Genomic DNA, 22,963 nt, shown 5'->3' on the forward strand with positions numbered 1-22,963 from the left:
ATCATGCGAGTTCAACGATGGAAGTTGGACAGGGGACTAGCAGTAGCGTACGTCCAGCCTATCGTGAAGGGAGGTGCCTTCATGGCCGAGGCACAAGTTCATGCAAGCTCCAAGTCCTCGCTGTCTACGACTCCAGATCTTCCCCCACCGACCCGCCGCCAAGCACTGATGCAGGCCGACTTGGACAGGAAGTTGAGGAGGCTGGCTGAGGAGCCTGGCCCTGAGAAACGCACAGTGGACACAATACATCGCAGGTCAGAGGTCGCGGAGCGTCTGGTGAACAGTCACACCCCGCTAGCCGACAGTCGAACTAGGAAAGCAGACGCTCACGGAGTAGTCACCGAAATCATACCGATGGGTGGCAACGCGCAACCCGACGCCTTAGAATGGTTCCTGATGCCCGAGGAGTCGATGGTTTTGGCTGTTACTCTGCATGTGGATTTGTGCGAGCCGGACTCCCGGCTTGTGTGCGCACTTTACGAGATGGTGAACTCTACAGGGTTGCCTTCGGGAACACTAACGCTCATCATTCACCTGCCCCGCGGACTTCCGGTCGAGATGAACGTGGGGCCTGCCACATGTGAGGGCCATGACTTCGACTGGATCACAGGAGACAGTCGACGGCCTTTCATCTTGGGCCTAACAGCTTTGCTCCGCGAGAGAACGCGCGGCCCGGTCACGAGGCGACGCGTGCACATGTTTCCTCTGGAGGAGTCTGTGTGGCACACATTATGGGAAGCCGGCGGAGTGCGTCGGGTCGACGCAAACGTCAGAGAGCGTTTGAACTGTACACAACGAGCATCCAAGGACCAGGTGAGAGCATTGCTGCATAAGGTTGTGGAGAAGCATGTGATAGGCATCCAGTTGGCAGTGTTCACTTGCAGACCAGTAGACCCACTCAATCTGGAGGCGCTACAGCGCAACTTAGCTACCAACTTCAGCGTCTCGGAGCCGCAGTTCAACGTACCCGAAGCGCCGACGATCCAAGGCGTCGGAATAACGCACACAGGCGACTGGATTACAGGAATGGAGGCCGCTGAGAACGCTGAGAAGGAGACCACCGCAGCCTACTCAGAGATCGCAGGTTTCTACTTCGATAAGCATTTCATGAGTGCCCGTTCCGCGGTACTGCTGCGCGCCTCCTTCTTGTTGCTCTCGGCCAGAGATGCACTCACACCCTACGGAGAAAAGTGGTTGCGGCGAACTCAGTTGATGGAGGTGGGCCAGTATGTGGTGCTTCTGGTAGGGAGCGCCTTCGAGCACTCAACTCCATCCGACGCCGTAGAGGACGCCTGGTCTCAGCTGCTGGCGGCGGTTTCGGATGCGGAAAGCGTAGAAGCAGCTATGGAGTGCTTGGCCTACGTCTACCAAACAGAGGACGCAAATTTTCTACGCTTCCTGACATCTCCAGACAGGGCTCGAGAAGCACAAAGGCTTGACGAAGAGAAGGCCGAACTGGCGCGACTGAGAATGGGGGATTACAACGGAGAGTTGGTAAAATTCGCCCAGAACATTACTACGGACACAGAGCCAGATTTGCTCGCTGTGAGACGACTGCTGCACAGGAGTACATCCTGTCGTGACGTCTAGTCCTCCTTCACTCGCCCTGGGCTATGCTGGACAGATGAGAGCACGGCCAGCAGCACAGTCGACGCGGCCGTTAGAAGAGTCGTCAATGCTCCTGTTACGATTCTGCATAAGTCTTCCTCTGCAAGCTTACTCTTTTCGGCCAGTAAACCACGCGCTAGCGCCTAGAAAACCGCCTACCAACAACAGAATCACCGTGAAGGGCGAGGACACAACAAGCATCATCTCGTTCCAGCCAAGAACGACCATCATTACCATTGCCCAGACAGGCGGGACGTTGGACTGGTTGTTGGCGGCGTTGATCATCTGCGCATCGCGACAGATGCGTTTGGTTTCGCGGTTGGCACGCTCCAGCATCTCTACGCGGCGATCACCGGTTATCAACGGGACATTGAAGGAGGATTCCTGGGTGAACCCTGCGTCAGCTGCGAGGGCCTCGAGCCCCGAACGAACGTCAAGAGGCTGGGCGAACAGCTCGATAACCTGATCGATCTGTGCCTTGGCCTCCAGGAACCAACCGCGTATGTCGGAGCTTCGGACTGATCTCCATTCTCGTGGAACTCCGTCTTGGTCGTTGTTAAACAGCTCCGTGAACCTTTGCAGGAGCAAGGACATGAAGCGGCTCTCAGACGCCAGATCCTCCAACAAAGACTTCTCGTACCTGGCGACTTTTTCGACGAAGGTGTCGCGATTCATGCCCAATACCCCACTGACAGGCTCGAATTCAGGCCACAACTCCATGACTGACCCCTCTAGCACATCATTCAAGCCCCCTACCAGCTTAGCAGGGCTTACGCTACACCCGCTAAGCAGGGTATCGAGACTTCGGCCGATGCGGCGCGTGCAGGCCAAGCGAAGATAGTCTAAAAGAGCCTGCCGGAGCCTCTCTTTGGCCTTGAAGGCCTTCAGATCCAGCGCCTCGCATAGCGCGTCGCGGGCGGGTTCTGTGGAGAGCTCGAAGCACTCAGGGCCTGCAGCATCCTTCGGTGCTTGAGGCAGCGGGAAGGAGAAGGTCGATGTGAGGGAGTCGAATTGACTGAGAAAGTGGAGACGCCATTTCTTGATGAGAGACTCCATCTCAACATGTGCTTCCATCAGAGAACCTGCTTGCATGGTCAGGTTGTCAATGCCAAGGACCTCGAGAGCGTCATTTGCCTCAGAAAGAATATCTTTCCGTAAACCACCTAGGGCTCTTTCGGTTTTCTTCTGCAGCTCCGACTGCAGACGTTCGATCAGCTGGAGCCTTTTCTGCTCGAATACCTTGACGTCGTACCTAGACGCCGACTCATCGAATACATTCAGAGCCAGCTTTACAACCCGAGTGGTGAGGATTGCGAGGCTGCGAATGCTCTCCTCCGTGTCAGCAACCATAAGAGGTGTGACTTCATCCAAAGCAGCCCTCATGATTTCATCACAGCGGAAAGCCGCGAGCATAGCTTTCTGCGAAGGAATATCAAGCTCAGCGGATTGCAGAATGGTTTGCCATACATTGTGGGTGTAGAACAGAAACCCGTCAGCCGGCACCTGCCTTGAGTATTCCTTAGGCCTCCACTCCTCGATCCACCTAGATCTAATGGCATCTACCCCCGTATCCCAGGACTCCGGGCACGTGATCTTGCTGGGGAGCCCCACTACTTGAAAGTCAAAAAACTGAGACGCCTTGGCGTCCTTGAACTTGTCGGGCTTGCTGATCTTCTCCCAAATATCCGTAACGTCGTCATTTAGCATGATTCGCAGCGTCTCAATATCAGTTTGGGCAGGGGAGTGGTCCCTGATGACGAATAGCATGGTGGTCCTGGGCGCATCTGGCGACTGTAGAAACAGCTCTAGATTCACCTCGAAAACAGTCTTCAGGAGGCCGTAGTTGGAGGCTGTGTAGCGTCCTAGATCATTGTACCACATGTTGACGATGACCACATCGGCCAACGCCAGACAGAACAAGGACGCGCGATGCTCGAATGTCAGACGGTCCTCGCCTCGTTCCTTGGAGTCGGTACCCTCCACATCGATCACGAGTGTGGATGTGCCCGATCCTTTGCGCCCAGCATCCGCACTCACCCAGAGCCCCTTCGTCGTCTGATGCCTCCCGCGACTAGAGTCCATTATCTCGAACTCCGTCCCGAACATCGCGTTGAGTAGCGTCGACTTTCCAGAAGATTGACATCCCAGCACCGTTACGACGCTGAAGTCAAAGCCCCTGTGCGAGAGCTGGGACTCCGCCCACCACGCGTCAAACTGCGAGCTGACTGCCCCGTCGAAAGTAATCATCTCCACCGTGGTGCGTGACATCTGAATTTAGAATTGGCGTTTTCCGGCGAATGTATCGGGCGTTGCTTCTGAGCGACACGTTAGTGCCTAGTCGGCACGCCGGCGTCCCTCAAATATTCAGTGACATCTGGCGGACATCGAAACTGACACACATCATAGCTGCTGGGAATTTAGGCTCATCCTACGTGTACCGAAGCCTGTGCAGCCTGGTTGGTGCAGATCACGTCCATGTTGTCAAAGGGAACGAAGATCCCGCTGTCTTCCTTGCGGGGGGGGGCAAAGTAAAGCCACCGGAATGGGCAGCGGTGAGTTTGGGCTGTCTGAAGCTGGCGCTCGTTCACAGCGGGCCACAGACGGCAGATGATACAAGACGAGCCGTTCAGCGGACCCTTGGGACGTGCGACGTGATCGTAATGGGAGGAGGAGCCAGCCCTTGTGCGGAAGAGGTGGCCGGCACCTACATACTGCGCCCAGGCCATGCAACAGGAGATGCGCCTACGTTCATGCTCCTCACCTGGTCAGACAAGACACAGGCCGTGCTTTACCTATACAGCCTCACAGACGGCCGAGTAGACGTGGAACAGACGGAGCTCACTTGTACTGTCTAGTGAGTATGACATCTTACAACAAAAGTGACAATCAGCGCCTACGGGCAGTTTGGGCTCGTTGTAGAACAGCCTTCGCTTCCCCAACCTTCAGAGAAATGCTCTGTTCTGACTGCATGATGTTCATAAGCTCGGGCTTGGACATCTCTAGCATCATGCCCGTGATCTTCCCTGCAAACTGCGGATCGTATCTCTGCACTACGGGATACAGCCTCTCGCCAATGAGTTGCTTGTGGCTTGCCGCTGGCGCGTCATTTAGCTCTTGGTTGAGCTCGGCCATATCCACTCCCGAGTCGTACTGAGTCGGTGGGTAGAAAGGCCCTGCCTGGGGGTACGGTAGCTCTCCGTACGACGGGAACGCTGGGTACTGGCCCCATACGGGATTGCGGTAGTAGACTGGCGGCGGAACCCCGTAAGGCACGCGCTGGACGCGCTTCTTATTCTCGGCGTAGTTGACGAAGATAGCCTTGCCCTTGACCACCTTTGAGTTGAACTCAGCGATGGCTCGCGTGGCTTCTTCGTGAGACGAAAGGCTGACGAAGCCGAACCCGCGAGAGCCTCCTGTAGGCTCCCGCACAACCCTTGCGTTGACCACGGTCCCACACGACGAGAACAGCTCTCTGAGACTGGAGTCGTCCACGTCATGGGCTAGATTCTTCACGTAGAGGTTACCGTCCGACCGCGGCGGCTTCTGAGGGTACTCCACCGTGCGTGTTTTGCACATGGCTGCTCGCTCGACACGACTCAGATACCGGGCAACTTTAAGTTCCATACAGTCGTCTGCGTAATGCACACCCTGAGATCTAACCTCCTGCATCAGTCTTATCCAGCGTAGAGTCGGTGCCACCAGAGGCTCTTTTCTCGTGAAGCACACCGTCGGTAGTGACACGAGCGCCATTCAGACCTTCCATCGCTGCCTTTGCCTCCCCGTGCTCTTTGAAGTTCACAAACCTGGGTATTCGCACCTCTGCCGCCCTACCCGTATGGACGTCCCACCACGTCTTGCTTCACCACCGAGTCCGCAATAGCTCCATACACACCGAAGACTTCACGCAATATCTCGACAGACCACTGCTTCGGGAAGTTGGATACGTACAGGTTCGTGAAGCTGCGTTCCTTGAAGGAGCGTCGGTCCGACGCGCAGACGAACTCGCATACCACGACGTCCAGCGCCCCTATTCGGACACCATTCATGCGCTTCAGGGCGACCTGGGCTACAGACTCCTCCGCGAAGTGCACGAAGCCGTATCCCAGCGACCTCCCCTCGTGATCCGTGGCCACCTTGCAAGAAAGTATGCGTCCGAACATCGAAAACGTCTCGTGGAGCGCCTTGCTATCGATGGTGCGGTCGAGATTTTTTACGAACAGGTTGTTGCTATTCGTTCTCCGCGTGCAAGGATCTCGCTGGCACCACATGATTCTCATGTTTCGACCTCTTAAGGGCTTGAAGTTCAAAGCGGCCAAGGCCTGCTCAGCATCCTGCACGGTGTGGTAGTTCACGTATGCGTAGCCCAAGGACCTCCGTGACTGCGCATCTCGGCATACGCGGATACTAGCAACGGAAGCAATCGTGTTGAAGACCTCGTAAAGTTGAGCTTCGCTGACCTCGAGGTCCAAGTCTCCAACGTACAGAGAAGCGCAAGGGAAGATAGCCATTAAAAAGAAATGAATAAGTTTCCAGTTGAATTTAGCATCACGCACAGATGCCTTGGTGTGCACATGAAGCGCCGCTCGTGTGAATGCAAATCGTGTGAATGTGCATTGAGAACGAGGTCAAATTTTCGCCAGCAGTTGCCAGCTGCCGGCGCTTATGGTGTGTTGTCACAGCCTTCAACGCCGCTACAAGGAACTCTTAGAATCAACTTTTCTGGCAGGCTTGAAGAGGCCGTCGTATTTACTGAGGCTTGCCAGCCGGCTGGCAACACGCGTAGGGTTTGGTGGGTTGTCGTAGGCATGGGCGGGAGGAAGCTTGGTGTAGCCCGGTTCAGGTAGTTCTCCGCGGAAGTCCGAGGTTAAGCCTTTCATGACTAACGTGTCAGGCTGTGGAGGCTGTGGAGGCTGTGATTCGCTCTCGCTGGGGAGCTGGCCATACTTATGAAGAATCGGCAGATCGTCAGAGTCAGAAGGAAGTTGCATGATGGTGCTCCGCCGATCGCTCCGTTCGGAAGCTCTACGACTGCTGCGAGTGGAAGGGGAGGGTCCCAGAGGCGACGCCGAGAAGCTCGTCGCGGGATCCGAGTCAGAGGGGAGCCCTAGCCTTGCGTAGGCAAGGTTTGATGCGGTAGATGCATACTCGCTAGAGGTCAGAATTCGCTGAACGCCAAGAGATTTCTCAGTCGGACGCGAAATGAAAATGTCCGGCTCGTCAGCAGAGGAGGAGTGGGAATCTAGGTTGAACAAACCTGGAGACTTATCATCAAACGGGCGGACGCTAGATGAATAGGATTCGTCGCGTGGTGGGATGGCATGGAAGGAGGGTAAGCTGCTATTCGCTGACTTGCCACCAGAGGTGCTGCTTTTGAAGGAAGCGACCAGCTGGCTGAAATCAGCCTTAGCAGGTTCGTGTGCATCCATGGAGCTCATGACAGAGACTGGCGTCCTTCTACTGAGAGGGCTCTTAGGACTAGGGCTGGTTGTACCGCTTTCCATCGGTTGTCGCCGTCCTGATGACAGGTCTAGTCCTGATGTCAACTGTTTTGTGCTCGAGATCGCTTCTTTTCGGCTCGACGTCACCTCATTTGGGCTCGAGATTGCTTCTTTTCGGCTCGACGTCACCTCACTTGAGGTCCACCTCAGCGACGGCAGCTCATCTGATCTCCGGGTTAGCTGTTTTGGACTTGACGTCACCTTGTTTGTGCTCGAGGTCACATCTCTTCGGCTGGAAGACACCTCTCTTCGGTTCGACGACAGGTCTCGGGTTCCTCGGGTAAGATCCACCTCCACAGTGCTCGTTCCTTCGAGGGATACAGATGCAAACAGAGTCGTATCCTCTCGAGAAGGGGGCTGGGGGGGCTGGGGGGCCGAGGAACTGGAGGTGAACTCTCCCTTGCCTTTAGGACTTTTGCCGGGCTGCGAAGTTGACTGCTGTGACACGTAGCTGGTGGTGTCTACTGGCGTGGTGTAGGTCTTCTGCATCGGAGACGTGGGCTGCCTTGGTGACACAGAAGACAGCGACCGAACTTGAACTTGCTCGGGGGAGGGGGGAGGCCTTTGGACTGAGGACATTCGGGGGTGGGCCACGCTCTGCGTTTCTGGATGCCCATTTTTCGTACCCGAGGCTTTACCTCGCCGTTCATTCGCTGGAAACTCGGAACTCTGCATCGTTTTCGACTTGAAGAACGACCTGACAGATATAAATGCTAGTTCTGTTTTCGATTTCACACGAGAAGACCGGGCCTACTAATAGATCCACTGTCGCTATCGACAGGCAGTGTCCGCTCGTTGCGAAGAGTTTCCTGATTCGAGGAGCTCCGAAATGTCTGGGGCTTTTCTTTAGGAGTGGTATTCGCGGCAGTCTCATCAAGGTCCGCGATAGGGTCATGCAGCGACGGGAACGCGTACTGGAAGTGCGATGAGAAGCTGCATGAGCGGCCTTCCGCGAGCTCACCTGTGGCGAGGCTCCTTATTCTCCCGGTACCTAGGCTTGCGAGGTGGTGTGTGCTGGGAGTAGCCACCGGCGGGGAAGGGGTTGCGCCGTCCGTGAGACATGTCAGGTACATCTCCGTGTCGTTCTGGCGTGCTATTCCGTGGTGGAGGAGCGGCGTTCCATCTTTTGAGTGCGTCTGAAGCGAATTGCCGCTCTTCGGTAGTCACCATTGGCGGAGCTGCTCTCGTTCCGAACGGCTTCTGATGATTGGTCTCCACCACAACCGTAGGCCGCACTACAGGGACATCGTGGGGATCGATGAAAGGCCGAGGTTCGTTCGGTGCTGGAGGAAGGGAGTTCTCTAGATGGTAAGCACCTCCCTTCCATCTGTAGTTGTACTTCATCTGGGCTGGCATCATGGGAAGTTCAGCAGTGGTCTCAGATTCCTCTGGCGTGGACGAGCTAGAGGTGCTGCTTTCGATCGGTGTAGGTGCCTCCTCAGGTGTAGGTGGCACGTACAGCTCGGCAGCGTGCTCACGCACGTTCCTAGGGGTATTCGACTGTCTTAGGGAAGGCATGAGAGGCTTTGGCTTGGCAGCTGGTAGGTTGCAGGGGAAGACAGAACTTAAAGGCGGCTCGCCTTCACCCTTGGTGACTCTGCCAGCCCGGAGAACTCGCAGCTCGCCATCGTATGTCTCAACTTCCTTCGCTCTTAGAGCCTTAAGCCGGCTTATCTGTACAGCAAGGTCCTCATTCTCATGAAGTGTGGAACCCAGCATTGACGCGTATGTTGAGGTCAGTTCCTTTTGCTTGGCGGCCTGATCCTGTATGCGCCGTGTCTGCTCCTTCAGGCTCTTGTGGATGTTGGAGTAGTCCGAGCGCGCCTGCTCCAATTGGATGGTCAATTCGCGGTTCTTGAACGTGAGTTCCTGGTTGGCGCCCTTCAACTCGGTAAGCTTGTGACTCATACTGCGCAGGTCCTCCCGCCAGGCGACTTCCTTCTTTGAAGTGACGAGTTCATGTCGGGAGTACGTGTACTCGTGCGTGTCCATCATGTCCTGCAGCTCCTCCTTCTGAGTGGCTAGACGTCGCAGAGCGTCCTCCTGAATTTGGAGCATCACCTTCAACCGCGTGACTTCTGCGTTAGATCCGTCCGCGGGCATTGGTAGTTGCACAGAGCGTAGAGCGCTGAGAGTCTGTTGGGTGGAGGCGGCCCGCTGCTGGCTTTTCAGAAGGTCATTATGCGCGCTCACGCGGTTGAACTTCTCCTCAATGGACTGCTTTTCCCTGAGTAATATTCCGACTTCGCCTTCAAGCCGCGCTTTGTCTTTCTCTAGCCCCAGAAGGGCATTTTGAATGCCAACCATGTCCTCCTTGTGCTGAGCCTGCACCTTCATCATCCTCGCTTGAGCTATCTCCCCATCGAGAACAGTCTTCGCCTCGGAGGCGGCAACAGTGGGTGCGATGTCCAGCTCCTCCGCGATCACCTTGGCTGTCTTGGCGGCCTCTCCCTCACGGTACTTTTTCTTCCCGCCCCACCAATTTTTGCGGAGCATCTTCTTTTTCTCGTCAAACTCCACGTCACCCAGCATCTCCTCAAGGTGCTGGGTGAGTCTGTCAACTTCTTCATCTGAATTCCGCAGCTTCTCCTCACAGAGCTTCAACTCGTTCTCTTTGTTGTGCAGCTGTGTACGTAAATCGTTGATGGTACGCTCCAATTCGAAATCGGTGACGGCTTCGAACTGGCCAATCAATGGAGCTGGTCGTTCGCTACCAGAAGTCGTGCTCTTCTTGTTGGTTAGCTCGAAACGGAGCCTTGAGACCTCCGTCTGGAATTCAGTCCGTTCCTTAATCATTTTCTGGGCTTCCTTCTCTAAATCACGGACACGACTGTCGGCGGTCTTGGCCCTCTGGTCAGCCACTTCGGCTTGCCGAAGCAGGTACTCATGCTCGCCATCGGCGGCGGCTGACTTCTTCAGTCGGGAAATCTCGTCGTTGGCGGCGGCTAGCCGGCTTTGGAGATCCGCATTCTCCGCTCGAATATCCTCGTTCTCGGCCTCCAGACGCATAAACGCATCGTCCATGTGCTTGGCGTTGGAGCGGCCTGTCCGAGCGTCACTAATACGCATGGACGACGACGGGGTCTCGCTTTGAACCGGCTCCTGTGCTTGTGGTGTAGGATGGTAGGATTGTTCGCCCGTAGAGGACACTGAACGAGCGCCTCGAGACTGAAACGATGTTATGACATGATTAAATAAAAAAGAGACTAAGCAAAAAATAGGGAAAGAATTAATAATTAGGTACGTACCCGCTGTGAGTTGTACTTTCCACTCCGCTTTCCTGGAGATCCCAAAGACTTGAACTCGCTATCGATGGAGTCCGTGTACACTGAAGAGCTCACATTGAAATTGGCGTTAAGCATGCGTTGACCATCCTCCAGACTTTCAGGGCCGAAGCCTTTCATCGCCAGGCCTTCAATGGCAGACTGACTGGAGGAGTCCGCCGTATGAGGTGACACACCTCCAGCAGCAAACTTCTTCATCTACTAAATTACAGAAATTTGACCACGCACACAATCTGCACACAATGTGGTGCCAGAGGCACCTCCATCAGAGATCATCATGTTGGGGGGGGTAGTACTACAAAATACGAAAACCGATTAATTTAATGGTGAAAGCACCTAAAGGCACTGATCCTAAAGGCACTGATCCTAAAGCCACTGATGACGACTATCATCTCGTCCGGCAACGCCTGGATAGCATCCTCCGTAATCAGCGCACTCTACGCAAAGCTGCCGACGCCACGTTCCAGCAATTCGACCTGGACGGTAACGGCACTCTGGATGCTGGAGAAATCCGCCAGCTCCTGGCGGCGCTTTGCCACGAACTCACGTTGCCGCCGGTAGACGAGCGCATTCTGGCCGGCTTGATGTGTAAGTATGACGACGGCGACGGGATTTTGACAACGGATGAGTTCCAGGGCCTGTACTGCGACGTGCTGCTTCGCGTGCGGGATAAGTATTATCCAAGCAAGAAAATGCGGGTACGACGTCGATTCTTCATAGAGTCGACAGAGATAGGTCCCACCAGCTCTATCGACGAGCACATCGAGTTCATTGAGAAGATCGGGTCGGGTTCGTTCGGGGAGGTGCATCTGGCACGTTTGCATGGCTCGGATGTGCGGCGGGTTGTCAAGATAATTCGCAAAGACAAGGTTCAGGTACCAGTGGAGTCTATCAACGCTGAGATCGAGATTTTGAAGGAGCTCGACCATCCCAACATCATCAAGATCGTGGATACATATGAAGACTACAACAACGTCTACATTGTGATGGAGTACTGCCAAGGCGGCGAGCTCATGTCGACAGTGCTGGACCTCGTTCGTGACGACAAAGCACTCTCCGAGAAGGCGTGTGCGGATATAATGTTGGGTGTATTCGGGGCGCTGGCGTGCTGTCACGCTCAGCGTATCGCTCATAAAGACCTCAAGCCGGAAAACATAATGTTCACGACTAAAGAGCCTGACGCTATAGTCAAGGTCATTGACTTCGGAGTGGCAGAAACGTTCTTCGATCCCGACGACACGTCAGCCAAGGCCGCTGGTACAGCTCTTTACATGGCTCCAGAGGTCTACCTACGCCGACTAAACCTAAAGTGCGACATATGGTCTGCAGGGTGCATCCTCTACCTCATTCTGACTGCGCGCTTGCCGTTCCTTGGGCGCACCCTGAGCGAGGTTAAACATGAGGTGCTGCACCGTGAACCTAAGTGGCAAGAGGATTGCTCGCATCTCTCCGAGTCAGCTGTGGATCTTCTGAAGAAGTGCTTGGTTAAAGATCAGAAACGCCGTCCGTCGGCAAGGGAGGTGCTTGAACATCCCTGGTTCATCCATGCAAAGACTCGACCCGTATCAAAGGAGATTGCCCAACAAATAGGCGTCAGTCTGCTGCGCTTCATGAAACGATCAGAGACGAAGACGGCGATATTTAACCTACTGGCCCATCAGTTGGACATATCGAACGGCAGCATTCGGGAAATATGCCAGCTGTTCTATCAGCTAGACGCCGATAAGAGTGGCACTTTGTCTCGAAAGGAGGTTCGCACCGGTCTCACCGCTTCTGGGTGGACCAGTTGGGACATTCAGCGCGTCATCCAGGCGCTTGACGTGGACGACTCTGGAGAGATTCAGTACAACGAGTTCTTGGCTGCTTGTGTCGAGTGGCAGGATGGGCAGCTCCAGACGATCTGGTCTGCATTCTCCAAGCTCGACCACGACGGCAATGGCAAGATAGACAAGGATGAGTTCTCGCGTTTGCTGCTGGGGCAAGACTTGCTTCCCAAGAAGGAGGTGGAGAGCTTGATGGCCGACATGGATGCTAATGGCGACGGGACGATTGACTGGGATGAATTTTTGTGCTATGTCACCGGCAAGTGATGACGCTACTGATGTCACCGGCAAGTGATGTCACCGGCAAGTGATGTCACCGGCAAGTGATGGCAAGTGATGTCACCGGCAAGTGATGTCACCGGCAAGTGATGTCACCACCGGCAAGTGATACTGATATGTGCGAACACTAGTGATCACGTAAATGGTTGTCCATGATCACGACCTTCTTACTTTCCATCGGGATTTGGCCGGGCTCTGGGAGCGGTGAGACCCCTCCAACAGCGAGCTCAGGGCTTCTAAGTTCGCTCCAGTAGGGGGTAGACGGCCTATTAATCCGTACGGGGTGCCGTTCCGGCTGGGCCTCGATGGGGACCGGCAGATGAGCTGCGGGAGTATGTCCACGAGACTTTCGTTGCTCCGACAGGTTAACTTTCCGTCCGATCTGAACGACACACGTCCGTCAGCAGAGCGGAAGGTGATCTTGGACTGGCGGCAGCTGGACCGTTCAAAGGAGTGATATAGGTCACGTGCGGTCTGATCCGAGGAGAACGAGGGCGGTCGCGACTCCACTGTGTGAGACTGTAGAGGCAAATCTTACGTCTGGTGTCAAAGAACTTCGAGAGTTTCGGAATCGGAGGTAAATTTTTTGGCGGCATCGGGGGCTTCTGCAAATCTGATGTCTATGTGTGCGAGGTCCCTCAACTTACGTCACGCCGACCTGCTCGTGAGAGTAGCTTCCGTTTGTACTCCTGCATGTGATAGGGCTCATCCAACGGGGTCGTTTGTGGATTTTCGGAGACCGCTCGTATAAACATGGCCTTTGGCGGAGACAAGGAAGAGCTATGAGGGCCGAGCGACTCCATTTCTCCAGAGTCGTTCTCGTCCACTGGAGGAATCAACCGCTCGTAGAATTCTCCTGTGATGAAGGCGTGCTCCAGCAAGACTTCCCACGTAGGGCGTTGAGACGGGTCCTTCACGAGCATCGTCTTAATGAGGTCGACACAAGCGGCGATCTGGGTAAGCTCTGTACCGACATCTCACATCCCTAGACTCGTCCTCGGCTTCATGAGTGGCATGATAACGCTGACAGACCTCCTCAATGTCCGAAGGAAACTGCAAGGGGTTGTTGGTGATGTTGTGGAAGACAGATCTTGGAGACTCAGCGCGAGGTATAGGATCCGAACAGGTCTTTCCCGACGAAGCGAACAATTCGATATTGGTCTCGTGCCATTGTAGTCTCTGTGGCGACTCGAACGGGCAGAACCCGCAGAGTAGACTGTAGATGACAACTCCCATCGACCAGACGTCAGCGTGGTTGCCGTATCCACGTCTCTTGATCACTTCCGGAGCAACGAAGTTGGGCGTGCCAACTAAGGAGCGAGACCACACAGGATCGGGCATCGGAGCCTCCAGCCGAGACTGCATAGCGCCGGCGTTTGTGTGCAGGCGTTTTGGTATTTTCTTGGCCAACCCGAAATCACAGATCCGAATAGTGAGATCGTCTGCCAGCAAAATGTTGTGACCCTTGATGTCTCGGTGGATGACTCCTTTGGAGTGTACGAATTGACAAGCTGTGAACAGTTGGGCCACTACTTTTCGGAGCAGGTTAATGGGAAGCCGACAGAGGGGAGATCGTGCCTTCACGAAGCTCTCGAGCGAACCATACCGCAGCCAAGGGGAGAGGAGGTAGATGTGCCTCTGATCCCGAAGAAGAGCTGTCAACGACAGAACTAGTTCATGCTCAAGCGATTTGACGACCTTAGCCTCCTCTAGCACGTTGGCAAGCGACGTCTGTGGCAGCGAGGCTCTGGACCCGCGACTTGACTCGCGCCGGGGCCCAAACGCTGCCTTCTTGTTGCTGTCTCGACTGGATGCTCTGTTGGACCTGGGCAGAACTACTTTGCATGCTAACTTGCGAAAGGACTCCACGCACTCCACCAAGAACACGTCAGCGTAAGAGCCTTGACCCAAAAGACTCAACACCTGGTAGGTGTATGGATGTGGGACATTCCGCATAGTCTTGAGGCCAGATAGGATCTCGCCTCTCTCCAAGCCACACCTGGAGACAACTTCTGTTGGCCTCACGACGTCAAGGTCAGTGTGAAAGGACTCAGTGCCAAGCAATCGCATGTCAAACGTCAATAAATAAAATATAATCACAATAAGGGTTTTGAAAGGAGACGACTGAAAAGACGAGGTGGATGCGTGCCTGGAACTGCCAGAAATTTCTGTACGACTATGTCTTCCAAGTATGGACCCTTATCCGTCAAGATAGGTAGGAGGTATGGTTCCAGCTCGGCCACAGTCCAGTGAACGTGCACCTGAGAGCACATGATTTGTAGACGTCGGTTGATGTCGGTTGGAAGGAGTTCTTGGTCCAGGAACGCTAGAGTGGAGCTTTCAAGGCGGACTGCTCTTCCAGCCACGAATACGTGGAAAGCCGGAAAGCCTCCAGCGTCAGGCACTTCCAAGTCGTTGGACCCGTACACGCAAACCTGCTGGTCGGATCGGCCTAGAATCTTTAGGCGATCTCGCTGGAGTTGTGCCACGTCATGTGCCGAGGGTACAGAAAGCTCCGCCGTCGTCAGCGAGTGGAACAGGGCGCCAACCCGGTTCCAGAAAACTAACCAACCAGTACTCGTTGCGGACTCGGCCACAACTGATTCATAGACCCCTGGAAGCCTCACTGCAATCCACGCAGTAGGCGTATATGAGGGCGGGGTCCAACGCGCACTCAGGCCCGCCACACACTAACGAGCTGTGCATGCTTACGAGATCCTCCACGGTAGCAGGACGCAGACGGAAGTTCATCAGAGACGAAGAAAGCTGCAGTAGCTCAAAGGGTTCAATTTTTTGGGCCGTGTCGCTTGACTCTCTCAGAAGGGTAGCGAAGGGGATGTGGTAAGGGTCTGTCTCGGACATGCGAAGTCGTCTTAGCAGCTTGCTTAGGAATTGCCGCCTTTCGCATGGAGAGCTCCTTTCCACCATCAGAACGTCGCAGTTCATGGAAAACAGTACCGACCTGCTGTCCCAAAGGCGATCCACGAGTTCGCATTCAGAGGCCGGCACCGCCTGCAGCAAGTCTGACAGAGTGTGTCTCTCCGCCAAAGTGTGCATCAAGCCAGCAAATATCGGAGCTGTAGGCCTCAGGGACTGATACGCAGTGAGGTGCGCAAGCGTCGCCGTTTGGCCATCCCCTGGCACGCCAACAAGCAAAGGTCCAGCAGCCTTCTCCGTCATCAACCGGAACGTGGATGTCTGCGTACAGACGAACAGGAATCGGTCACAGCAGAGGTCTCCTCGCCAGAGGTTGGAGTACACGTCGCAGTCCTTGATGCGGATTTCCTCGGTCAGGTCGCACTCCAGAGCAACCCACTTCTCGGCGTCGTTCCACAACTCTCGTGATGTAGTCCACATTGAATGATAATTTAAACCGCGCTCTCATGAAAAGGCGCGAAGGTGCCACGCCAACGCCGCCTCTGCGGTTTGCTTTTTTGTCGAGCTGTTAGGGCTTCTTCCACGTTATGTTTCGCTTCTTGCCATACACAACTGGTGAGACCCACAATTTCGGATTCCTCATCTTCTTGAAACACGTCCGCGAATGAGGCACAAGGTATTTCTGGCTCCGTACGGCCGATATTTCGCCGCCGCAACTCAAATTCCACAACCTCCCTGTGCACGTCCCCATCCACAGCAGGCGCTGAGCCGTGGCGGCACTGACGAATGTTCTTGACCAGCGACAGCGCCAACCTCCCCACGAACGTCGCAGCGATGTCTTCAGGCAGGTCCAGAATGTAACCAGGAAGCCCAATGCCATCCAGTAGGAACCGACACGCAGCGTCGCTAAAGTGATTGCAGTTCCAGTTGGTCAGGTCGTAGGCTTCGCGAGTAAAGCTTCGGCCGACCGAGAGAATAAACTTCTCAAACTCCGCTTGAGTGGTGCGGGTGCTGCCGATAACTATTGTGTCCAATGGCTTCATTTGTATAAGCGCCTCCATGTCCGCTGGTGGCACCTTGAAGATCGAGCCACCGTAGAAATACTCCTTACCAAAAACAAGAACCCCCGTGTGCCAAATGCCACGGATGGTTTGACCCAAAATGACGGGCGACCATGTTTCTGCTTTGCCTCGAGACAGGTCATAGGCTCGAATAATTACGGGACTCGTCATATATTGCTTGTTTTTTTCATGGCTAAGAGCCTTGAAGGAGATTCTGGGACGAGTGAGAGGCCATCCAAGTCGCGAGCAGCTGTCGTAATTCGACAGGTAGCGATAGCCGTAGGGCGCCTTATATGCTTGGCAATTCTAATCTACCTGGCGCTTTACTTGGGTTTTTGGATGGCAGCGCCCCCTGTAAGAATCTTCGCGACTTCTTAATCAGATCGTCTTGAGTTCTATCCGAACCGATGATTCCATTGCGAATACCGTTCTATGGCGCAGCGACCTGCCTGGGAAGACAAGGTATGCCTTCGGGTTCAAGACGAACGTCACGAATATTTCCTCGATCACCTGGAGTGTAATGCTGAGCAAGTTATCGCTGAAGATACCCGACTACGAGGAGGTAGCCTTGGAGTCTCCGCCGCGGAGGGTGGAGGCACGCGTGCGTTCGCACGAGAACGCAGTGGAAACCGCTTGCGGCGGCTCTCACCTCCTCAAGATGTTCGAGAGGGTGGCTGGCGAACCGTCGATATTGAACGCGAAGAGTCCCGTGATCAACATTCCGGACTACTACTTAAATGACGTGGACCGGCAACAGTCAGCTGTGCCGTTCGGAACGTGTCTGCAGGCAGCGGGGCGACTTCAGTGCAACCCGAAATCTTTTGGACTGTGCGTGACTGAGCTGCGAGCCGCCATGAGCCCCAAGGCGGCTGTTGGCTACACACCTGACGCGCTTCGTACCAATTTACCCATAACGAAGATGATTGAACAAGGCCATACAATTCTCACGCTTCCAGTAGAGGTGGATATGGACAATGACGACTCGACGCTCTTGCAGTGGCGGCTGGCGTGTGCCCGCCGCACCGTCGACATGGTCATACTGCTCGTGAACCTTGAAGGGTTGGGTAAGCGATCCGAGTTGCTGCCTTTCTACCAGTTCCCGATCGCCGGTCAGTTGGAGAACTACGTTTCATGTTCATCCCTTGGTCTGTCCTAGAGGTCGCGTACCTCGGCGGCGCGGCAGATGGGACACCCATCCTGTGTGCCACAGGCCCCTAACCGCCAGTAGGCGCCACAGAACCCACAAGTCCGGATCCGGGGCTGATCGAACAGCAACTCAGCGGTCAGCGCGCAAACTGGCGTTTCGTGGCCGGCAGAGCAGGTGGCATGGCCATGGGCAGAACTGATTATCGCTGGCTCGCCACACCATGGACACTCAGTCGGAGCGCTCTCCTGGAGGGGGAGGAGGCTGCGCAAGATAAGCACAGAGTCTGCCACTGCGGAGGGTGAGAGAACTGAGTTCAGCATCGATACGAGGCTGAGTAGTACCCTCGCGTAGTCTGCATTGGAGCAGACGTCAGCTCTCAACTCCAGCGTCTCCTTGACAATACCCACCAACTCCTCATCCCCTCCGCACTCAACCTCGACTGCCACCTGCAGCAGTCTGAGCGTGCTGCCGGTTAGCGTCTGCTTGTTGACAACGCCGAGCTCCTCGCGAATCGCAGGCCACGCGTCCGGAACCTCCGCACAGTGCCCAGTACTGCACTTGAAATGGAATGCAGAGGCCCAGGCAGGTCGAGGCGGCCGCGACCGAGCGAGCCCCTGCACTAGGTTTGCGCTCCAGAGCTTGACTGCCGGAATAGGACTACAGAACAGCTTCACGTCGACGGTCTTTTGTGTGTGACAGCAGGCGAGCAGGGCGAGGAGGTGGCCTTCGGCCTCGCACTCGACGGACACCAATTGTGTGCGACCCATCAGTGCATTTTTGTGGACAGCCGACGCTGGCTTCTGCACGGTAGGAACTGGTAGCGACTCTCCTTCGTCGGGGAGGTGCGTTGCAGACTCCACGAGCAGTGTCTCTGAAGGCTGCCGCCGGTCGAACGGGATCAACTCGCCTGTATGCCGGTCCGAGAACGCCAGAACGGACTTCGACAGCGGCAGGCCAGTCCAGGCACTCTGCTGGATGCCCATTGGAATGACATTTCGAGATATGAGGAAGATGTCACCCGCTCCAGACGACACCAGCAGATTCTCGTCACACATCCGAATGTTCTCGATCGCCGTAATCGTCGGCCGTACCATCAGTCCCGACTGGCAGGTCACACGCCCGTCTACAGGAGTCGCTGTAATTATTGCGACGCGACCAGATGCCATGCCTAGGACTATTTCAAACTCTGTTTCAAACTCTGATGTCAGTCGCCGGATCAGTGCGGATGTCACAACCTCCTTGTCAACCTCCACACCACCTAAGCAGGTCACGTCGCGGCCGTCCGCCTTCCAGAGGACTGCAACAGGTCCTAGGGCGACAACCACCACCGTGCCTCCTTGGTGGAACTCCTCCTCCACGGAGATCGTGGCGGCTGTTGTGACTCCGGCGCCGAGAGGGACAAGTCGAGATGCCAGGTCTCCGGGTCCATCGAAGTAGAGTTGGGAGCCTTTGAGCTTGTGGAAGGTCCACAGCGGGAGGTTGGAAGTCGGCGTTCTTCCTGCCCAGGCTCCCTTGCCCTCTTTTAATGTTTTAAGGAAGTCAGAGGAACCCAGCAGGCGATGCAAGGCGCTGGAAGTTGTCACTCGTTTTGAGAGGGTGACGTTGTCTGCCTTCTGTAGCGCTTCCATTGTAATGGTGACTCTGGCCCAGTGCTGCAGGGAAACAAGAACCGCGCTGAACGAGTAGACGCACTCCACTGTCGTGCCTTTGTCCATCAGCAAGCACACGGAGCCGTCTGAGGCCTGTACCAGCACGCAAACAAGGCCTAGCTCATTTGGCACATAGCGCGCACCAATCAGAAACCGGACTCCAGAGCCCAGCTGACATGCGCGGGCAGTGTGCTGCGTGTAGGCCTGCGCGTCCTGCGCCATCTGCAGCTCTGCTGGGAGGGCAGGCCATGGGGAGCAGATCCCATCGTCCATGAAGGCCTTGGAAAGTCGCTCCGCAAGGTCCTCTCGACGCTTGCGGTTGGGGCTTCGGCTGGAAGACGGGCGCTTTTGGGCTGGTTGCTGGAGGAGCGGACACATATTGGGGTGGTCTGGGTCAAGGAAATTGACTGATGGGACTTTGGCTGTGGGAATGTGCAGCGATACCCTACGTGGGAGATACGGCTCGTATCCTACCACTTAAGACTGTCAGTTGCCTCTCCAATCGCTATGTTTTTGGTGTTAATAACCACGATCGCGTTCGCCAACGCCACGAGCACTCTTGCGTCTGGGAGCCACGATAAACTGAGTTACTGCCGAGTACACCCCCTACTTGTTGGTTTGACAAGGAACGCCCTTGCAACGCGTGACTCGCTGAAATTCCAAGGAGGACGTCATCAAATGACGAATTCCTCCACATACAAGGGGAGAGTGCTGTTGCAGCAGTGTCTGGGTGCCGAGTTGCGAACCGGACAGGATGGCAGCGTGCGGATAGGTCGTGGAGTCGTAGCGTTCGTGTGTTTCATGCGGGGAGCGGATTCGACCACAATTAACCGAATGGCGAAGATCATCATCAGTGCAGCGCTGAGCGAGACGCCGGAGGGTTTTAAGTCCGTGGTCGGTCTACCCGGCGACATTTTGGTTGTGCCCCAGGCCACTTTAGGTGGCAAAAGCAAAGGGAAAACAGTCCAGTACCACAACAATGCGCCGAAGGCGGAAGCTAATGTAATCTACTGCGCCTTCGTGAAGACTCTCACAGACCTGGTGCCTGATACTCGCGTGGAACACGGAGCATTTGGTGAGAGACAAGTGTTGGCCATGGACAATACGTGCGGTCCTTTCTCCCATTGCTTTGATGTTGAGTGAGATGCACCTAAATCGCGAATTTTTTCATGCTGGTGCGGTGTCCCTCGACATGCAACCTTGCGTATGTATTGGCTGCTCTTCCACCAATGATGGGAACGCCAGCCATTCCCGTGGCTCAGGATGCTGCTCCTCGCGGACTTTCGGACCTCAGCGACACAACTCCTCTCCCCTTGGCATCTGGCCTAGCTCCGGTCGCAGAAATTCACCTTGCTCCCACCAAGAGTGCTGCGTTGTTCAGCGCGAGCTGCGCGAACCATAAACACTCTTCGGAGTGCTTCGCGTTTCAACTCCCACCTGTCTGGGCCGACCACGTGAGGTGTGTAGCAGCCTCCATCCTCCAGCAACACCCGCATCTCTCAGTCAACGGATGCATTAGAATTTTCAAGGTGATCATGGAGCGGAGTTGCTTCGCGTCAAACTCCGCATACGTAGATCAGATCTTCACTCACCGCACACTGGGGTCCTTCATTCAACGCGTCCTCGAAAGATCGATGGTGCGTGGGGCGCAGGTTTGGGCACTCGACATAAACCATGACGTGAGGGAGACCAGGTTAATGGTGTTGAGGCCGGAGGCCACGGCGCTGGAGAAAGAGAGGGAGCTCTTTTCCGAGTGGTCTGCACTTTACGACGCCTGGAAAAGTGAAGGCATGGACGGTCTCCTGCACATCCTACTGCTGGAGTTCCTTACAACTCATGATGACGTCCTAACGTTCGCCACTTTTTACGGACTGGTATCATGTCTCGCAGAGCCCTGCCTGGCCATCGCCGCCACCTTCGCGGGTTTGTGGCATTTGAGAAACCGCTCGGGTGAGCAGCCATCTCGGAGGGACTTGCCCTACATGTGGTTTGGCATCTCGCGCTTGTTGCGGGATGGCCTCGCGCATACCGCAGAGCCGAACGACCTGGTCGACAAACTTTTGAGCTTCGATTGGAGTGGACTGCTTAGCGGAACTTTCGATCGGGAAGATTTCATTACACACATCGAAAGCAGTCATGTGTGGGATGCCACATGGGCCACTTTTCGAGTTATGCAGTGGGGAATGAGCTTCCCCTATTCGATAGCCAAGCAGGATGCGGAAAAGCAGCTGGAGGAACTTGAGCGACTCGCGAAGGGGTATCGCGGTGCTACTAACTCCCTAGCGTATCGAGCCATGCAGACAGTGAGCCCCGAATGCTGCGTTGAGCTGGCCATGAGCCTGCAGACGACGGGAGGGTACGTACCTGTCAAAAGTGAGTGGTTGGCCAAGCACGGATGTTCTGTACTGCAGAAGCTTTGGTGCAGACAACCGACCTGGAGTGCTGTGGAAGCTTTGAAACTTATTGTGAAAGACAAGTTCCCGCATGAGCTGTTGGAAGAGGCCTCTAATGCTCCGATGTCCTGTCAGAAGATCCTCGCAGCCCTCGTGATGGCGCAGCTCCACAGGATCATGGGTGTCGGAACCTTGGAGCTCAACCTCAACGACCTGCTCACGAGGCACGACGGTGACCCTTTTGTCTTCGGCAGGACCGTGAGGGACGGACTTAGCCCTCCAAAAAAAGGAGTGTTCATGCACGAGACAACGGTCACAAACGCTGCTCGCCGCATTCTGAAGACCGAGACTGGCCGCGACTATCCCGATGTACTATCTGAGCAGTCAGACTCCACTGCCTACAGCGACTCACTCATTCTCGCGGATGTCGCGCTTGAGCTGGCCGCGAAGTGTGCCTTAGACCCAGATGTTCGGCAGGAGTTCACAACGCTAGCCAGAACCGTCAAGTGTCTTCTGGACGCGGGAGTTGAAGCGAGAAAACCATTTGCCACGCCCTGCTCCATATTGACGAGATGGCGAGATAACGCTCTCGCCGCGGTTAACTCTCATAAGCTGACGTGCCCTCGATGTGAAGGCCGCCCATGCCAACGACGCCTCATTCTACAGCGACAACTCGACCGACATGATCGACTAATTCGCCAGCGGATGGAAACAGTAGCGTCAATGGCATCGTCAACTGACGACATCATTACACAAACGAAACAATCACTGAATATTCCAAGCATCAAGAAGATTCACGCTCCACGCCTGCCAACGGTCACCCACAGTGCACAACCTTCCCCGGTCCTTAATTCGGGGGGGGTTAGTCAGACTAGTCGGGTTCCGGCGGTGGGATATCTGTCAGTCGTAGGGTGCGCCTTCCATGATAGTTTTTGAACCCAGATGCTTGCTTTTTTTAGCTCGTGACGTGACAAATAGCAAAATCAATGAACCAAGGATATTTGGAGGATTGTGGGTTCTGGAGACCGTTGAGACGCAGCGTCTGAGAGCGAAAGCATTCAGATCACCTACAGCCGCGACCCCGTTTTCGTGGGGAATTCGGCTCTACGGCATTCGCGGAGCTCACTTTTCAACGGCAGCTCAAGGCTCGCACGGCCCTTGACCAGTTCAAAATTCTCTTCCAAAAAATCCTCTTCCAAAAAAATCCTCTTCCAAAAAAATCCTCTTCCAAAAAATCTAAGCACTCACACCGAAGACCCTCAAGTGGCCAGGAATTCAGCCCAAGAAGGTCGAGTCGCAGAGATTCGAGCCGCAAAGTATCGAGTCGCAGAGATTTGAGCCGTA

The 22,963-nt window shown here is 55.1% G+C and overlaps 13 protein-coding genes across 22 annotated transcripts; 6 read left to right on the top strand and 7 right to left on the bottom strand.

Moving 5' to 3' along the window:
• Positions 1-3: 3 nt before the first annotated feature.
• KVP18_001500 (uncharacterized protein) lies at positions 4-1,590 on the top strand (the record flags this gene model as incomplete). The annotated part of the gene is made up of 1 exon (XM_067951581.1): positions 4-1,590. One exon carries the CDS (start codon positions 4-6, stop codon positions 1,588-1,590), a length of 1,587 nt encoding a protein of 528 aa, XP_067806459.1.
• A 126-nt stretch (positions 1,591-1,716) lies between these two features.
• Positions 1,717-3,876, bottom strand: KVP18_001487 (uncharacterized protein; the record flags this gene model as incomplete). The annotated part of the gene is made up of 1 exon (XM_067951560.1): positions 1,717-3,876. The coding sequence occupies one exon, from the start codon at positions 3,874-3,876 to the stop codon at positions 1,717-1,719; it is 2,160 nt and encodes a 719-aa protein (XP_067806440.1).
• Positions 3,877-3,905: 29 nt separating this feature from the next.
• On the top strand, positions 3,906-4,463 carry KVP18_001509 (uncharacterized protein; the record flags this gene model as incomplete). The annotated part of the gene is made up of 1 exon (XM_067951597.1): positions 3,906-4,463. One exon carries the CDS (start codon positions 3,906-3,908, stop codon positions 4,461-4,463), a length of 558 nt encoding a protein of 185 aa, XP_067806472.1.
• A 31-nt stretch (positions 4,464-4,494) lies between these two features.
• Positions 4,495-6,116, bottom strand: KVP18_001485 (uncharacterized protein; the record flags this gene model as incomplete). Of its 3 annotated transcripts, XM_067951556.1 has the most annotated exons (3): positions 4,495-5,240; positions 5,269-5,411; positions 5,440-6,116. In XM_067951556.1, the coding sequence occupies 3 exons, from the start codon at positions 6,114-6,116 to the stop codon at positions 4,495-4,497; spliced, it is 1,566 nt and encodes a 521-aa protein (XP_067806436.1). The 3 variants fall into 3 exon arrangements, with proteins under 3 accessions (XP_067806436.1, XP_067806435.1, XP_067806434.1); XM_067951555.1 differs by lacking the exon at positions 5,440-6,116 and having other exon boundaries at positions 4,495-5,358; XM_067951554.1 differs by lacking the exons at positions 4,495-5,240; positions 5,269-5,411 and having other exon boundaries at positions 5,436-6,116.
• A 183-nt stretch (positions 6,117-6,299) lies between these two features.
• On the bottom strand, positions 6,300-10,588 carry KVP18_001486 (uncharacterized protein; the record flags this gene model as incomplete). 3 transcript variants are annotated; one of them, XM_067951557.1, is made up of 4 exons in its annotated part: positions 6,300-7,825; positions 7,861-8,039; positions 8,068-10,274; positions 10,355-10,588. In XM_067951557.1, 4 exons carry the CDS (start codon positions 10,586-10,588, stop codon positions 6,300-6,302), a joined length of 4,146 nt encoding a protein of 1,381 aa, XP_067806437.1. The 3 variants fall into 3 exon arrangements, with proteins under 3 accessions (XP_067806437.1, XP_067806438.1, XP_067806439.1); XM_067951559.1 differs by lacking the exons at positions 6,300-7,825; positions 7,861-8,039 and having other exon boundaries at positions 8,064-10,274; XM_067951558.1 differs by lacking the exons at positions 7,861-8,039; positions 8,068-10,274; positions 10,355-10,588 and having other exon boundaries at positions 6,300-7,595.
• A 125-nt stretch (positions 10,589-10,713) lies between these two features.
• On the top strand, positions 10,714-12,480 carry KVP18_001495 (uncharacterized protein; the record flags this gene model as incomplete). The annotated part of the gene is made up of 1 exon (XM_067951574.1): positions 10,714-12,480. One exon carries the CDS (start codon positions 10,714-10,716, stop codon positions 12,478-12,480), a length of 1,767 nt encoding a protein of 588 aa, XP_067806452.1.
• A 650-nt stretch (positions 12,481-13,130) lies between these two features.
• KVP18_001492 (uncharacterized protein) lies at positions 13,131-14,562 on the bottom strand (the record flags this gene model as incomplete). 3 transcript variants are annotated; one of them, XM_067951571.1, is made up of 2 exons in its annotated part: positions 13,131-13,445; positions 13,474-14,562. In XM_067951571.1, the coding sequence occupies 2 exons, from the start codon at positions 14,560-14,562 to the stop codon at positions 13,131-13,133; spliced, it is 1,404 nt and encodes a 467-aa protein (XP_067806449.1). The 3 variants fall into 3 exon arrangements, with proteins under 3 accessions (XP_067806449.1, XP_067806447.1, XP_067806448.1); XM_067951569.1 differs by lacking the exon at positions 13,474-14,562 and having other exon boundaries at positions 13,131-13,415; XM_067951570.1 differs by having other exon boundaries at positions 13,420-14,562.
• Positions 14,563-14,588: 26 nt separating this feature from the next.
• On the bottom strand, positions 14,589-15,849 carry KVP18_001489 (uncharacterized protein; the record flags this gene model as incomplete). Of its 2 annotated transcripts, XM_067951563.1 has the most annotated exons (2): positions 14,589-15,091; positions 15,120-15,549. In XM_067951563.1, the coding sequence occupies 2 exons, from the start codon at positions 15,547-15,549 to the stop codon at positions 14,589-14,591; spliced, it is 933 nt and encodes a 310-aa protein (XP_067806443.1). The 2 variants fall into 2 exon arrangements, with proteins under 2 accessions (XP_067806443.1, XP_067806442.1); XM_067951562.1 differs by lacking the exon at positions 14,589-15,091 and having other exon boundaries at positions 15,097-15,849.
• Positions 15,850-15,860: 11 nt separating this feature from the next.
• Positions 15,861-16,601, bottom strand: KVP18_001506 (uncharacterized protein; the record flags this gene model as incomplete). The annotated part of the gene is made up of 1 exon (XM_067951594.1): positions 15,861-16,601. One exon carries the CDS (start codon positions 16,599-16,601, stop codon positions 15,861-15,863), a length of 741 nt encoding a protein of 246 aa, XP_067806469.1.
• A 168-nt stretch (positions 16,602-16,769) lies between these two features.
• On the top strand, positions 16,770-17,586 carry KVP18_005123 (uncharacterized protein; the record flags this gene model as incomplete). Its single annotated transcript, XM_067949486.1, has 2 exons — positions 16,770-16,784; positions 16,813-17,586. 2 exons carry the CDS (start codon positions 16,770-16,772, stop codon positions 17,584-17,586), a joined length of 789 nt encoding a protein of 262 aa, XP_067806474.1.
• Positions 17,583-19,901, bottom strand: KVP18_001484 (uncharacterized protein; the record flags this gene model as incomplete). 2 transcript variants are annotated; one of them, XM_067951553.1, is made up of 4 exons in its annotated part: positions 17,714-17,772; positions 17,804-19,671; positions 19,701-19,808; positions 19,837-19,901. In XM_067951553.1, 4 exons carry the CDS (start codon positions 19,899-19,901, stop codon positions 17,714-17,716), a joined length of 2,100 nt encoding a protein of 699 aa, XP_067806433.1. The 2 variants fall into 2 exon arrangements, with proteins under 2 accessions (XP_067806432.1, XP_067806433.1); XM_067951552.1 differs by lacking the exons at positions 19,701-19,808; positions 19,837-19,901 and having other exon boundaries at positions 17,583-19,604.
• A 3-nt stretch (positions 19,902-19,904) lies between these two features.
• Positions 19,905-20,369, top strand: KVP18_001490 (uncharacterized protein; the record flags this gene model as incomplete). 2 transcript variants are annotated; one of them, XM_067951564.1, is made up of 1 exon in its annotated part: positions 19,905-20,369. In XM_067951564.1, one exon carries the CDS (start codon positions 19,905-19,907, stop codon positions 20,367-20,369), a length of 465 nt encoding a protein of 154 aa, XP_067806444.1. The 2 variants fall into 2 exon arrangements, with proteins under 2 accessions (XP_067806444.1, XP_067806445.1); XM_067951565.1 differs by having other exon boundaries at positions 20,028-20,369.
• A 26-nt stretch (positions 20,370-20,395) lies between these two features.
• KVP18_001491 (uncharacterized protein) lies at positions 20,396-22,555 on the top strand (the record flags this gene model as incomplete). Its single annotated transcript, XM_067951566.1, has 1 exon — positions 20,396-22,555. The coding sequence occupies one exon, from the start codon at positions 20,396-20,398 to the stop codon at positions 22,553-22,555; it is 2,160 nt and encodes a 719-aa protein (XP_067806446.1).
• Between the last annotated feature and the right edge of the window lie 408 nt (positions 22,556-22,963).

Source organism: the organism of the source record quoted next (assembly GCF_019968955.1).
Source record: "MAG: Porospora cf. gigantea A chromosome Unknown PgA_NODE_74_length_46327_cov_344.321, whole genome shotgun sequence".
NCBI classification, from domain to species: Eukaryota; Apicomplexa; class Conoidasida; order Eugregarinorida; family Porosporidae; genus Porospora; species Porospora cf. gigantea A.